This window comes from Oryzias latipes, chromosome 6, assembly GCF_053564925.1.
Source record: "Oryzias latipes strain Hd-rR chromosome 6, Olatipes_Hd-rR_3.1".
Classification (NCBI taxonomy): Eukaryota; Metazoa; Chordata; class Actinopteri; order Beloniformes; family Adrianichthyidae; genus Oryzias; species Oryzias latipes.
Genome location: NC_136242.1, coordinates 28100085 through 28116094, shown reverse-complemented (window position 1 = coordinate 28116094; position 16010 = coordinate 28100085). Strand labels below are relative to the sequence as shown.

General features: G+C 38.0%; 1 protein-coding gene across 2 annotated transcripts in view; it reads right to left on the bottom strand.

Annotated features, from left to right (window-relative positions):
* cpne2 (copine II) overlaps positions 1 to 16010 on the bottom strand; it is a 55238-nt gene that overhangs the window by 9318 nt on the left and 29910 nt on the right. For both annotated transcript variants that reach the window (XM_004069752.5, XM_020704167.3), the window contains 4 exons: positions 10594 to 10727; positions 9111 to 9165; positions 8752 to 8803; positions 3606 to 3739 (listed from right to left, as the gene is read on the bottom strand). In XM_004069752.5, the coding sequence (XP_004069800.1) occupies positions 3606 to 3739; positions 8752 to 8803; positions 9111 to 9165; positions 10594 to 10727 (375 nt within the window). The remainder of the gene's footprint in view (positions 1 to 3605; positions 3740 to 8751; positions 8804 to 9110; positions 9166 to 10593; positions 10728 to 16010) is intronic.

The window sequence follows — 16010 nt, the reverse complement described above, 5'->3', positions numbered from 1 at the left end:
GGTGCTCATCTTTAAGACGAGAGATGTGTAGAGTCATGGAAACTAAAGAGGAATAAAGCTGACAAGTCAAGCAATGAAGTTACAGACTAGAGTAGTGGAAGTTAGGCTGAGGTCAGAGGGAAGCATTTAGTACCAACAATATGGTTTCATGTCAAACAAAAGAACCACAGATGAAATATTAGATTTGAGGATGAGGTGAGATAAGTTCAGACAGGAATCTCAGCTGAACATGTTTGCGGATGACATTGTGATCTTATCACATGAGCTGGTTTGTGTTTATTTGCATAATTAGGATTTAATGGAAATAGTGTAATTTTTTTTTCAACATTTCTAAAATTTCGAAAAAAGGTTTGCACATGTGTGCAACGGAAACACAGCTAATGTAAACTGAGCTGGTAAAGGTTCCACACATGCAGACACAGTTCATGTTGTTGATGCAGCCACTTTCTAATTTCACCGGTAATTCATTAGAGCTGCTCATTATTAGAATCCCTCCTTAAGTTAAGGTCAAAGTTCATGATTCGACAATAAGAACAAGCCTGGATAGCAATGAATCCATGAGAGGAAGACATTATGTCCCTCAAACACAACTATCGCCTGAAGAGGATTGTTATACTCTTTAATACAGACTTTAAGCACAAACCTTTTGTCACTCACTCCAGGAGGGTGAACCCTTCTATCAAAAATAGTAATTTCTTAGACATTCTGAACAATCTCCACACATCATGATGATGATGCTGGCTGCTCAGCCTCCAGAGCCAACTTATGCTTGGGAATAGCAGTAGGTGGCTTCAGCAGAAACTGGCCTTTGCCACCTGCTCTGTGGTCTGAGTTTGGTTCCTTTTATGGGACCATATGTTTGGCTTGGAAAGCTCTGACGATCAATGCACCACACAAGCCCTTCTGCCAGACCAGGATCTGATCCAAAACGTGCTGTTTTTATTTACTTTGAGTTTGCCTTATTCTCAAACGTTCCATGTGGTGGAATGCAGTTCATAGAATTTATCCCCCAAAAGACAGACAGCATGGTCAAGGTTGAGGTACTGTGCGTAAGCCCAGATCCAGATTCAAAACTCTCTGGAACCGGGCCGCTGGCATTTAGGGAGAAGATGACACGGAAGCTGGCTCCCCACCGTGCAGAAACGTGTGAAAAGCACGGCCAGCGTCTCAGCTGCACCACGCTGTAACACAGAAGACGAAAGGACAGAAGCTGTCACTCCAGTCTGCCACCCTCCTCCACATCCCAGAAGCCGGAGCCAACAGATGCTCACACTTGTTTGTCCCTTCAGCCATATAGAGTAGTGAAATTAAGAACAGACTCCCCTGACAAGTGCCGACAGCAGACAGCTCTTTTAGAGGTGAGCTGTTCGTTTCCTTTATTGTGTTTTGCCCCAAAGGTTTGATGTGAAGGAGAACATCATCAACAAATAAAAAGCAGAGAACAAAACGAGAAGCACCACAGGCGTTTGTGGACTCCAAACAAAAGCAGAGCAGAATCTCAGAAGACACATTTAGCACAAGAAAGAAATAAAAGGCTATTAAGACTGATAAATCAGCAAAAGGGATTATGCAAACCAAAAGAGCAATTTGTAACGTGAGATGAAGAAGTCAGAACATTATCACACATTAGAGGACAAGAGCAGGATCCAGTTTGATAACAGGAAGCAGTCTGCAGTTTTGTGATGTTGTAGTAAAAAAGCAAAACAAAGTTTGAGAATGACGTAAAACACCAACAATTCCTAAGCAAGCATCAGGGTGTGAAGACACAGAAAAAAAGTATTTTTAAAAAACTTGAAACTTGTTTATAAATATTACCATGATTGGAAAAATGAGATTCAGCAAAATCTGCACAGACCTTTCAGTGGCAAAAGGTTTTTAAACTGTTAGAAAACTCACACTTTGCTATTTCAAGCTTTTTTTCCCACTAAGGTGGCAGACCTCGGTTTAATGAAGACCATAAGGTTGCTGACATGAACAAAACCTTTGTTAGATTCAAGGTGACATCTTCATATTGATGCTCAAAAGAAGCAGAAGTAACATGGCACGGAAAGCTCAGCTGCAACATTTGTGTGCTTCTTCCATTCATTCAGAAGGAAAGAGGCAAATCTGTGGGAGTTCCGAGTGTCCCGGTGCTCTGACACCGACATGTGAGATGAATGAACAGCAACTCATGAAAAGCAAAAGCCGTTTGCTAAAAATCAGAAATGCAGACGTTGAGTCCATCACCATCTTTTATCAGACGCAAGCTGATCTGACAGAACGGAAGTCGCCAGTGGGAAGATGGAGGCAGCAGCAAATCAGTTAGGGGGCGTATTTGAATGTGAAATTTGCATTTCCAAAGATAAAATATTACCGTAGTTGGAATATTGAATATTTGTAAGTATTGTGCTATCTTGTGGGGTCCAGGTGAGCCCACTTACAACGTTAACATGCCTTGGAGGCACGTGGGAGTGGGGTCATCTGGACCCCACAAGACAGTGCGCTGAACCTTTTCTCTTCAATGATTTCTGATCTTCACTGGATTACATGAAATCCTCTCCACCTTTATCCACCTTTGTCATGGTAGGGATAACATGTCAATGTAAGGGTGGGGTCATCTGGACCCCACAAGACAGCACAAGGGTTAACATGTACAAATGCAACTATAAGTTTGACTTCAACAGAAGATGGATAATATCTAAAAAAAAAAAAAATCACACAATATAAAAGCTTTTGAATTCATACAAAATGAAAACATACTGTAATTATTTTACAAGCAGCGTTGCCACAGAGAGGAAGCTCAGGTTCAAATCCCGGTTGGGTTCTTCCTGTGTGGTGTTTGCATGTTTTTCCTCTGCATGCAAGGGTTATTTTCCAGCGAGTTCGGTTTCCTCCAGATACACACAAACATGCTTTATAGGTTAATTAGTATCTCTAAAGTGCCCCTATGTGCATGTGATGTGGCTGCGGTTGTGTGGAGTGGTGACCTGTCCAGGGTCAACCCTGCCTTCACACAAAAGTAGCTGGGATAGGCTCCAGCAACCCCAAGAACCCAAAAGGGATTCAGCGGTTTTAGAAAATGGATGGATGTGCATTTACTTGAACCCTCTAGTTGTTTTACTCCCTTAACATAAATTCTTCTTAGTCTACAAGTGTTAATCCATTTAGGCCTTAAAATTTGTAAATTTCTTTAAAAACTAAGAAAATTTCTTGGTAGAACTGTTGCCAACAAGTGCAAATCCATCACTGTCAACACATTTTATCGAACAGAGATATATCTGGATAATTCCTGAGATTGTCTTGTACTTGCACAAGTGCATTCAGTGCACAGGAGAACAGAGATGACAACAAAAGCAACAAATGTGAGGAAGTTCTCTTTGGAGTATGAGAAGTAAAGAAGCCAAATGTAGAAAAAAAAGGAGGAAATCTTTGATGTCTTAGTTTTGGACTGGAACAAACCTGTGCAAACAATATAAAGAGAGGCTAAGTGAACGCAGGATTTCTGTCCTTCAAAGCTCTTGGATTTGTGTGTGAAAGCTTCGCCCATCTCAGTAATCTTTAGTCAAAGTATTCAGCAGCAAAGATCGGAACAGTGAACTGCACCAAACAGAGGAGTTGTCACCTACCGCTGCTTTCTCCTGTTGAAGAGCCTGAGCAGCAAAGCGCGCTACGTGGTTGATGATCGGAGCAAAGTTGGTGGGGCCGTAGAACCGGATGTGGGGGAGACAGGCGGAGTATGCCTGGGCAATGCCCTCCACACCTGGAGAAGCAGGTAACGAGACGGAAAAGAGGGGAGAAATAACATAAACTTGGAGCAAACGCAACGTCATTGTTTATTTCCGTTGTTAAAATATAAACAAATGTAGATTAATAAAATCCATAAACTACAAGATGCCAAAGGTCATGTGCACGAGAACAACAGTTGTTCTGTTTTGCCATTACTGATAATGAGCCCTTATTCTGAGGAAAAATAAAAAGGTTTACGCAAGAGTTTGGGTTTGTATTTTAGCATTTCCAATTTTACATTTTGCAGATAGGTTCATCTGCAAGGAAAATCTGCCAACCTTGCAGATAAAAGGGCATTTGAGGAGGTGGATGTTTTAATAACAGCAAGCTGAGCATCTGGAATGTAATGTTTTTGACCTCAAGAGAAGAAAATCATACATCTAATGTTTCCACAGCAGACAAATAATAAAAATTCATTTTTTGACCTGGACCTCTTTCTGGCAAAAAGTATGTTACATAATTTGGAACAGTTCAATAAGAAATGCTAATGTATGCCGTTTTAAAAAGAAGGTTTATTTTGTGCAAATAGGAGAAACCTACAATATCCTGAGAATTGGTAAGTTGAATAAAATTTTTTGTTTGCTATGCTGATGGACAGGCTGACAGACGAGGTAAGACAGGAATCTCCCTGGACAATGATGTTTGCGGATGACATTGTAATTTGCAGTGAGAGTAGAGAGCAGGTGGAGGAACAGCTAGAGAGGTGGAGGTTTGCTCTGGAAAGAAGAGGTTTGAAGGTCAGTCGTAGTAAGACAGAATACATGTGTCTGAACGAGAGGGATCAAGGTAGAAGCGTTAGGTTACAGGGGACTGAGGTGAAGAAGGTGCAGGAGTTTAAGTACTTGGGGTCAACAGTTCAGTGTGATGGGGATTGTGGAAAAGAGGTGAAGAGGCGAGTGCAGGCAGGTTGGAGCGGTTGGAGGAAAGTGTCAGGAGTGTTGTGTGACAGAAGAGTGCCAGCAAGACTCAAAGGAAAGGTGTACAAGACAGTGGTGAGACCAGCTCTGCTCTATGGGTTAGAGACGGTAGCAGTGAGACAGAGACAAGAGGCTGAGATGGAGGTAGCGGAGATGAAGATGTTGAGGTTCTCCTTAGGAGTGACCAGGTTAGACAGGATAAGGAACGAGTACATCAGAGGGACGGCTCATGTTGCCTGTGTTAGCGACAAAGTCAGAGAAGCCAGACTGAGATGGTTTGGACATGTTCAGAGGAGGGATAGTGGATATATTGGTAGAAGGATGTTGGAGATGGAGCTGCCTGGCCGGAGGGCAAGAGGACGGCCAAAGAGGAGATATATGGATGTCTTAACAGAGGACATGAAGTTGGCTAACGTTAGGGTAGAAGATGTTCATGATAGAGTGAGGTGGAAAAGGATGATTCGCTGTGGCGACCCCTGATGGGAAAAGCCGAAAGAGAAAGAAGAAGAGGTAAGTTGAATAAAATTTAATTAAATATGCTCATACAAAAGTTGATTGACTATGAGGTCCTGTCTGTAAAGCTGCACAGTCAAATATATATATATACATATATTATTTTTGAACAGTCAAATATTAACAGTTATATTTTCTAGTTATTTCCCCGTTTAGGAGGGGAACAAAACAGGTTTTCCTTTTTCAAATGCATATTTTCACTTTTTAGTTCATGTATTTAAAAATATTACATCTAATAACTAAATATTCATTTAGAAAGGTTAATATTTAATTTAAAGTTAAATATTTTTTTAAATTATACATTAAGTTTACAAGCTAAATCTTTAGTTTGTAAACTTATATTATATATTTAATTTTATAGAATAAACCATTTAGTTTGCAAATCAAACATTTTGAGCTCACCTAAATAAAGTAAACATTTAAGCTTTTAATTAAATATTTATTTGTTAAATAAATATTTAAGTCCGAATTAAATTATTTATCTTTTCAACTAAATATTTAGTTTGGAGCTAAATATTTACCTCCATACTAAATATTTAGCTAACATGCAAATTAACTTGATAATAAGTTGGATGGATGTGGACTATCAAAATAAAAGCTGTATTTTGCGCTCTAAGCTGATTTTCTCCATACTTGTCGTCCATGCATGTCCTTGTGCTATACTGATTCAAGACATGTCCAAACTGCTGGCTGAAAACATTGGAAAAGCAATTTTAACAACTATTCTTTTGTAAAAAGGCTTCTTCTCTGGGCGTTGCTGCACTTTTGAGACTTGTTGGTACAGCCGCCTCTGATGGTCTGACAACTGTAGGGATGTCCAAACTTTAAAGAGATGGAAGTAGAAAAAATATAGAAACAATGAACAAAGAGAAACATACATACTTAAAAAATGAAATAGTTACCTGGCTAGCTAAAGAAATGGATGAAATTCAAGCAGGCAGGTGTACTTCAACTATAGAGGTTTAGTTATATGAACTAAATTATCATGAAATGGAATTTTGTCAGATTCTTAAAGGAAACCGTTTTTATTAGTGATGTGAAACAAGTGTCTAGTTGTAAAAAAAACAGAATTACTTTGCATCCATGTCAACGTTTGTCCTTCATCCTCACAACTGGACCAAAAGCCCTCAGATTTATCTCAATCTTTGCTTAATTTAAGGGGTGAGTGGTTCTGAAGGAATGAAAAGTAGGAGACAGAGGCTTGATAACCAAAAATATTAATGAAATAAATCAAGCAAAAGGCAAACGCCAGGCCCTAAACATGATGAAGTAAAACCCAGAAATAAACTGGCACATAGGAGTGAAGATAATAGAAGTTGGCATAAACATACTGAAAATCTAATTAAATAAACTGAGGTCATTAAAGCAGCTGCAATCCTCACACACTTAGACTCATGCAAAAATATTGATAAAACTATATATTTTTTTTGTTAAAAAGGCTCTAATTATCACACAGACAATTTGTCTGAAGGTCAAAGGAGAAATCATTCCTGCTGGACTGCATAGTCTTTGGCTGTAGCTCGACAAATACATATGACTACTGAACATCAAATATAATTATTTTAATTTCAATTTTTGAACAGCTGAGGTGCAAAAACTGCATTGTGGTTCTCTTGAAGTTAAGTTTTGGCATTAGGATTCAAATTCCTCTTTCCTGAAACATTTCACCCTTCATTCAAGTAGCTTTATCAATCTTGCCAATTAGATGATTGCCGAACTGTTTTAAGAAAGAAGATTTTAACATTGTGTATTTATAATACCCATTGAGTATAATGTGATTTATGTTTTCTGTCCTTTATCTTCATTATAATTCCACTAGAGGCAGTAGAAGTTTTTTTTGGCTTTTTTTTAAGTCTCAGGAACACTTTTGGTGGGACAAGTTTAGCTAATTTTTAAAACTTTCTGGTGAAGAAAAACTCATATATTGTTATTCTTTTTTTAAATGACTATTGGTGTATTGAAAGAATGTTGATAATTCTTTCTAATACAGTTACACCATATTAAGAAATGTGTGGACCTAATTTCAGACATTGGGTAAATAAGATGTTTTTCTTGAACACTCATATCAATAATTTTGCATCTTAAACTAACATTGATGTGAACAAAAACTTGCCAAATCATCCGATGTATCATAATTGATACTATCTTTTTGAAAAATGATATTGCAATTTTGTGGATTCAACAAAAGGTATGTAAACATTTTAATTCCAAAAATATTAATTTTATGTCAATTCTTTGATGATATCGGCCTTACAGGGTTAACTCCAGATCCAGTGAGTCAACTTCAAGATGACGTCACCTGGATGAATGAGAATCTTTAATGATACTTTGACGTTAGGACAAACTGTTACTATAAGGTCTGTCCACATTTTAGGGCGTTCAATCCTTCAATGGCCGCAGCCTTCCTGGTTGACGTTGGCCGGGTCTTCGTGGAGCGGGTAGGCTGGATGTTAATGAGAATTTGGACGAGTCTAGCCTTTAGATAATTCCAGCTGTTACATCGGCGAATGTCCTGTCCCCTAGTAACCGTGAGTCCCAGAACAGAGAGGAGTAGTGAACCAGGCATGGAGCTCAAAATTTCCCTGGCTTATTTGATCCAACTTTTAATCTTGGAGGTGTATTTATAAAAAAGGTGTAATTATTTCCAACTCCAGGTCCCGCTTTACAGTCCACCATTGTTGCAAAAAAAACGCAGGGTTCAGTCGCAATGCATCTTTGGATATGTACAGCATAGAAGGATACACCAGACCAATCCTTGAACATGGGGAAAAAGAAGGCTATATTCGTTGGCCACATTTGAAGAAGTCATTGAATTTGGGCAGCACTTGTCGCGGCGCTGTGATGTAAGCAGCCTATGAATACAGGCCAGGAAGAACGCAGCCCCTGAATTTGGACACAGCCATAAAGTGTTGCTTACAACTGAAGACCAGAAATAATAACGTCGTGCATTCACCCACAATCTAATAATTGGATAGCCACCAACTCATGATTTCAGTATTTATATCAGCATTTTTATTCAACAGTGTTTAATGGTGTATTTTGTGCCAGGAAATTCTTAACATATTCCCACCTTCATTTGGCTGAGTTTGCTTACACACCTGACAATCAAACTACCTAGAAAAAGCCAAGCGATTCTCACTGATGCTTGTTTGTGGTATTTCCTAAAACAAAGTCTGACTAAGAATAAAAAAAGCATGATGAGGGAAACTGAAACATCATTTCATTTCTACACCATAGTGACAAGACTTTTCCAACCATTTTTGCGGGTGTTTCTCTTAGATTTGTGCTGCAGGTTGGTTTGATTTTTCTTAAAATGACACAGTACTGTACTTTCACCAGTTTTATTGTTTTGCCTCCCACCTTTGATCTGGTAAACAACTCGCCTGCATTCATTCTATAGTTAACTGCATTTAATTTGCAGGAACACCAGAGTTCACCTGTTCACAGCAGACTCCAGGTTTAAGGGTGAAAGTGCTCCTGTGAAAAACCAAACACTTCTCCAAATGCTGCAGCAAAATCCCCAACAATGGCAGCTGCTTCTCAATAACCTTCTCACCTGAGCAGAAGGGGTTAGTGGGGTTAAAGTTGATGGCAAATTCATGTGAAACCTGCAGAAAGAAGAAACCTGAATCATAAAGAGGATTTTTCACCAAATTGTGAAATATTAACAGGAAAAACACGATTAAATCCTTTCCACACGTTCTCCCTCCCACCCCGAGTGTACTGTGTTTTTGTCCTTTGCATAGGCTCAGTGCCATGGCAACGCAGATGGGCTGGTAGTCACAAAATCATGTGAATATGCATGTGAATTCCTACAGTTTGTGCGTGCAGAATAAATATAACAGTTTACAAATGATTCATCATTGTGATCTGCCTTTGTGTTTGCCTCATGCACAAACATGGCTACACACATACCTTCCAGTCTGGAGGGAGCTGGGCACCAAATCCCAGAGCAGGAAACATTTTGTCACTGAGGATGAAACCATGACAACAGATTGAGAGCATTACTTTAATTTTTCTTGCCATGTGAAAGCAACCCGGTTACCTAGATTTCACAGAAACATTGCCAGTTTGAAGGGAAACAAGCAGAGGGCAGGTAAAAAAGTGATGCAGCAGGGAGAAACGGTCATCGAGTTTTTTTTAAGTCAGACATTCACCATTTGTCAGTGTTTTCAAGAAATACCCTTTTCATTTTGAAGACTGCTTCAAAGATGCTCTAGTATATATATATTTAAAAAGAACAAGACAGTAGCAAATAAAACATGCAGTGTGTGACAAATAAAAAAATACTTTGTTAGACGTCAAAGGAAACCTACATGCAAATAAATATTCATGATAAGACTGGAGATGGATTCACAAAAGCCTAACTAAGTCAGAAGATCATGAGCGGAGAATAATAGGAAGTACCACTTGATAAAAACTGTGTAAAATTCATTCCTCAATACTTAATTCTTTGAGGAAGGTGTCTCACTTGGGAAAAAATTAAAGATCAGTCAAACTGAACTGAATACCAACTCCAATCATCTTTTGATGTACTTTAATAGCATTCCCAGTGGTCTTTGAATTATGTTTAGATGTTTTTAGCCAAAATCAAAAAACCTGTGTTCTTTTCTAGGACATAATCTCTGCAGAGCGGCAGGAGTTCAGTAAACATTCATCTCTGAGTTGTGGGCGGGAGCATTGGCAACTCTTTCCCGTCACCCATTAAAGGGAGCTCTCTGTTTACACTTCCTCCCACTAGCTTACAGCCCCTCACAACCCTACACGTACGTTACTGGTGCAATATGGCGAGCAATGTCGGCGCTATCCAGCCGTACAGTTTTTAAACAAGATACGTGCTCAGACCAAAGATGTACATAGATCTAGTCGACTACAAGAGGATGCTTTGGAATGGAGTGGGGCAGGGAGCTTGTGGCCCACCCAGTCTATTTTTTACGTAACAAATACGATCTTTTTCAAACTGTATCTTTTTTTCTGCTCCTGATTCACAGCACTTTGAATAAAGGAATGCTCAGAAAGGCAATTTTGATTTTGATTTTTTTTTATATGTCCTCTATCATCAGAAAAAGGCCACAAGAACACGTTAAAACACCCAAAATGCAATTTTCACTGTAGTAGGTCTTTAAAAAAGCTTAAGCTGCTGATCTGTATTTGTTGCTTTTGTGTTTTATTTTAGCTTTTAACCCTTATGAAAGTCTACTCAAGAATTTTTTTTTTTAAATGGTCCAAAAAAAGAAAAATGTAAATTTGGAAACCAAAACATAGATTTTGTTAATTTCCTGCTGCATAAAAAAGGCTAATTGTCTATTTTCAAGTTTTGCACCAGCATGGTTGACAAAAACAGTAAAGTTTACTTTTTGAATTTACTTCCATGATAATAAAGTGGTTGTTTACTTACGTGTCATAGTCCTGAATGATCTGCCCAACAGCTAAAATAGCTGAGAGGTACTCATTGCTGCCTAGTGGGTTAATGTAGTGCAGAGAGGATGGCTCTCTGGGATTTCCATTTGAAGCAGTGAAGTCTATACCGACCTGCAGAAATCAGAAAGAAGTGGAATTATTTGTACAGTAACGTAGAAGAGATAAATAAACACTAAAATGACCACAAATGTTAGAGTTGAACGATTTACAGCAGGGATGACAATTGTTTTCACACAAGAGGGTGTGAGTTTTTCAATGGGTGAGACACTATATATCAAAACACTGTTGTCACTTACTGTTCTCGTTGGTTTCATAGTTATCGTACTTGACACCCTTTCTCCGCCTTCATCTAACCCTTTCCTCAGCATCCAACTCATTCCCATTATCCAGCCTCATGTCTCTACATCCATGAAACTTCTTTACACACAGAACCTCTATCTTGCTGCTCCTAACCTTCAATTCTTTTCTTTTTCAGAATAAACTCCCACCTCTAAATGTGCCTCAACATGCTCCCATACAGATCACAATGTCATCTGTAAACAACACGGTCAACTGAGATTCCTGTCTAATCTCATCCGTCAGCCTACCCGTCACCACAGAACTAGCATTCAATAGTTCCTGAAAGTTTCAAAGGATTTTTTTTTTTTACAATTTTTAAACTTTTAGTAATCCCTTTTCAAAAATATATTACAAACACATCATTGTCAATTTTGCACAAAAGTTGTAGTGACTGGTAAGTGATTGGCAATTTCCTTCCATCTTAAATCTCCTTTGATTTCTCCTATGTATCGTAAATAGTACCTTACAAAGAAGAAGTTAAAATAAAGAAAGAGTATTATTACCAAAAGATGTAGTTTTGTGGAGAGAAGCTACCAAAGACAACACATTTCAATATGTAAGTAAACACTCTTTACTCACATATGTCTTGAAGTAAAGTCATGACATCTGGACTTAAGGTTTTCTTTATTGAAACGTTTCACCACTCATCCAAGTGGCTTTATTAGTTTGAAGAAGTTTTAAGACCAGATACCAGGATTTAAAGTCAAGACAGCTTTACCTGGATGAAAAAAAACCTTCGTCAACATTACTAACACATATTAGTGGCCATTTTTTAAACATTGGTGGCCATTTTGGATCCTCCATGACATCACAAACTCAGACTAGTGCTCTCACTTCTCATTTTTTTACTCAATGCCTATTAACAACACTAGTGCCACCTAGTGTTGGACTTAAAAATAGTCAATTTTTAATTATAAGTTTGCAAAAATTGATAGTAGGTTATGAGGAAGAATTTGGAGAGATGGTAAAAATTAGTTTTGCACATGATTGTGTGTGAAATCGCTTAATTTAATCTGATAAATATTACAAGGGTCTTGGATTCCAGGCCTTGGGGGCAAACATCCTGTTGGTTTTTCAGAAACCTGGTCCCTGCCTTATCTGCTGCTGATTACCTAGATCAGGTGTGTTTTTGCCAAAAAATGCTTCAATAGCAGGTTAGCCAGGAGTCTTACACCTTTGCATCAAAGCAACACTATTGGTTCTCCAAAATAAAGACACACGTGTGAGCAGGGGTCAACTCAATACAAAAACCTCAGCAGCAATTATTGCAATGCTCCTTTGTGAATCTATAGCCATAAATCTTTCCAAGCTGCTGTTGCTGCTAAGTGTAAACCCTATTAATAAGATATTCTCAATAGTTGGTTTATGGTACAAAACAAGACTTGAGGGACTGAACTGAAATATATTAAGCAGTTCCTTAATATTTTTTTCAATTGAAATTGTGATGGTAGGGCAGAAGGAAAATTGAAATCCCCCAGTCAGTTTGCTAGCCAAACAATCAATGTTACAAAGCTCACTTGCAGGGAATCTGCAAAGTCAATGAACAGGAAAAAAAGATAAAAATTTGTTCATTAAACTGCAGAGAGAGGCAATGTTCTTATAGGAGGCCACATTTCAAAAAGTTAGATTCAAATTTGCTTGACAGTTGGATGGAAATACAGCCTGTGGGATTTTACATGCTTAGGAGAAGCCTGCAGGAAAAACACAAGGCAGTGAGGAGTCTAGGAAGTCTGGGAATTATCTAAGCTGAAAAATCTAATCATGTTTGACTAATAGGAAAGTGAACAAACTGGTGTTAAAAAGTCTTACTTAACTGTATTTCCTAGTAAATTATGCTTCTTTTGTATGAAACAAATATTGTTCTGTATTATATTGATTTTTTTATTATATTTGAAGTATTTTAATGGAATTTGTGGAAACACTAAATGCTATTGTCGATTTAAAATGTGGGACTTTATTTGAAAATTTAGGATAAAAAAAGAAATATTTAAAAAACTGAACAAGTAACCAAAATTTACCACAAAGTGACGGCAACATGGTATCAACAACATACCAAATCCACACAGTTGGGCATCACCTTGAAGGCAGACACACTGTATGACACACATTGTTTAAGACATGAAATCTAAAGTGACACGCTTCTCCTCAGGCTGTATGCTGTGCTTCGTGTGCTCACAAAAATCTTCACCTCTCATTTGAATGAGCTCATCCAGACATGAGCTGAAACATCTCCCACCATTTGTTATGTTTGGAGCAACAATGGAAGTTACATAACAACAGGATACGGTTTTTAAAAGTACAACTGCTGAGGAACGGAAGAAAGAAAGAGCAGGAACACAAATGTCGTAAAAGAAATTCGATTTGGTAACTAAATATATCTAAAATGTATGTCTTGGATGAACAGATGTCTTATTTATATTCACTACTCTTAAAATTAGTCTCACTAGCAAAGATTCTCACCTCAGGCTAATACTGTTGTGACTCCTGCAGATGGTGGGTCCATATGACACATGTAGTTTGATTAATAAGTACCTGGATAGAGCATATAGAAAAACATCTGAGCTCCTCCCCCCTGACATCTCTAGCTGGTTATAAAAATCTATGGGTTCCTTTTAGAACTCGTCCTTATTAATCTTGAATTACGTTTCATCAAATACTTCATCTAAAAGGATTTTTCCACAAATCTAAAGTCACATATTTGGACAGGAGGATCGGTGCACACAAGTCTTTAGTAAAGAAAAGCTTGGAGCATGTGGTAAAAGATCTCGCATTAAGCCCTTGTTCCATCGACTGCAAAGTGAAGCTGACTGAACAGGTCTTGTGTGTTCCTGCTGAAAGCATCTCTAAAATAAATACCCCTTTCAGTACAGCTCGACATACTTCATGGGAAACCGCTAAACTCGTGTAAAAATGTGCAAGTAAAAATAAAATAAAACACCTGTTGGTGTTGAAATAAGAACCACATCAACCCACAATGAATACAATTTAATGTGAGACACATTAACAAAACCAAGAACTGGGGTTTTACATTTTATGTTTATGTTTTTTTTGCTGGGTTATTTTTCCAACTTAAAGGGTTTTTGTAAGTATTTTTCTTTAGGAAAAAGTATACCTATTTCTGTTAAAGATATGTTCATTCTATATTGGTGCCTGTGTAAAGTGAAAGGGTTAAAAAGTTATTCTCTAAAAAGATACTGGAGTGAATCATTATGTCACTTCAGTGATGCTCTGTCTGTGATACCACTGTGTGTCAGGATTTGCAGTGTTTTCAATAGCTCAATTAATTATTTATAGTTGATTATTTTATCCTTTGATTTTACACTTAATAACTCATTTTCATATTCCTTATTTTAATGTTTTATTGCTAACTTTTTCATTGCTTTTAGCAGTATTTTTTTTATTATTACTTGATTTCCCCTGGTTCCTCATTTGGATCGTCTCCCCCTGGTCTGGACGTTGATCAACAATTGCAGCTCTAGATGGAGACCTGCATCGCGGCCGTGTTGTGGTCAGGCTGGGTCCCCCTCTACGATCCTGCACTTTGCTGGCTATAGTGGTGGGGGGAGGGGGGGGGAGTAGGTCCAGGGAAAAAGGAAGGGGGAGTGGCTTATTCTTAAATGAATTTGTTTGTTTTATATTATTTATTTTAGTGTACAGCCCTTTGTGTTGCCAAGTATGAAAAGTGATACACAAATCAAGACTGATTGATTGATTAAGTGTCCTTAAAGGTGTTCAGAAGTGACACTAGAGCAGGGGTGGGCAAACGTTTTGATTGAGGGTTCTTAAAATTGACGGAGGGACTGGAACAAGGGCAGATCAGTGGCGTGATTCTATAATCCATTTCAAAGGAGAAAGAAATACCCAAAAATATGCTTTGATTTTAACTGAAAATAAATGAATATACTTTAAAATGGAACATTTTGGAGTTTTTAATTCAAAACTCTGACTTCTGTTCTCATCGTAGTACCAACTCCACCAATAGGTTGAAGCCCCTTAGGGAAAAAGGCAAATGAGAGAAATGCTCGGAAAATACACGTGAAGGTCAGAAAAGAAAATATTCCAACACCACATGAATGCAGAACATTTTCTGCACCTAAACAAAGGTCAATGTATTTGCAGTATGCTAGAAAAGAAAACTTTATTAAGGATTATCAATGACATTTTTATGTATTGTTTTTAATAAATATAATTTATTCCAGTTTGGTGGGCCAGATTAAATAGTTTGGATGTACTCCCCCCCCCCCCCCCCCCCCCCCCCCCCTGCACTGAGTCTAAAGTTCATAGGCTTTGGTTGGAGCAGGAACTTGTACACTGTAAGACAATTAACCACTGACACACTTTGACTGGCTACTGGCCCTAATTGGTTGACATTTGTTCATAACCAGAAAAAGTAAACGTAATTTTAACTTTAGCTGCAAACTATGCTCCAAATGGGGCCTATTTATCATAATTTTTCCATGTCTGAGATAACCTCATGCAAACTCAGCATGTAGAAATAAGGCTTCAAGTGCTGCTGTGTAAGAGTATAGAGGGCAGACGAACAGCTTTTAAAAAGATTAAGTAAACTGATGGCAAATTTCCTAAAACAGAATAAAGGAAACCAATAGGTTGCAGATAATAAAATTGACATGAATTGGGCGACACCCACAGGGAGAGAAAGCTGGATTCTAAAATTAAATGTACATAGATGCTTTAATAAACTACTAAAATGCGTGAAACGTGAAAAATATCCATAATAGCCTCCTGTTGTTCATTCATTTTTATTATGTTTCTCTAAGACCTGAAAATAAACATGTCACAGTTTAAAATATTCCCTAAAATAAAATAGTATTTTGTTGCCCTCCAATGTGACAGATGTTACTAATGTGATGGCTGTGAATTCAATGTCAGTGGGGGACGATGTCGTTTTCTTTCCATCTTGCTCCTTGCTCCAGGCTGTTAGTAATTGCAGACACAAAAGTTGACGAAACACAATATGACAAACACATAGTTCCAACCCACAAATATAAATTGAATTAAAGAAATCAGGGGGAAGACAGGAGCATCTCATTACTG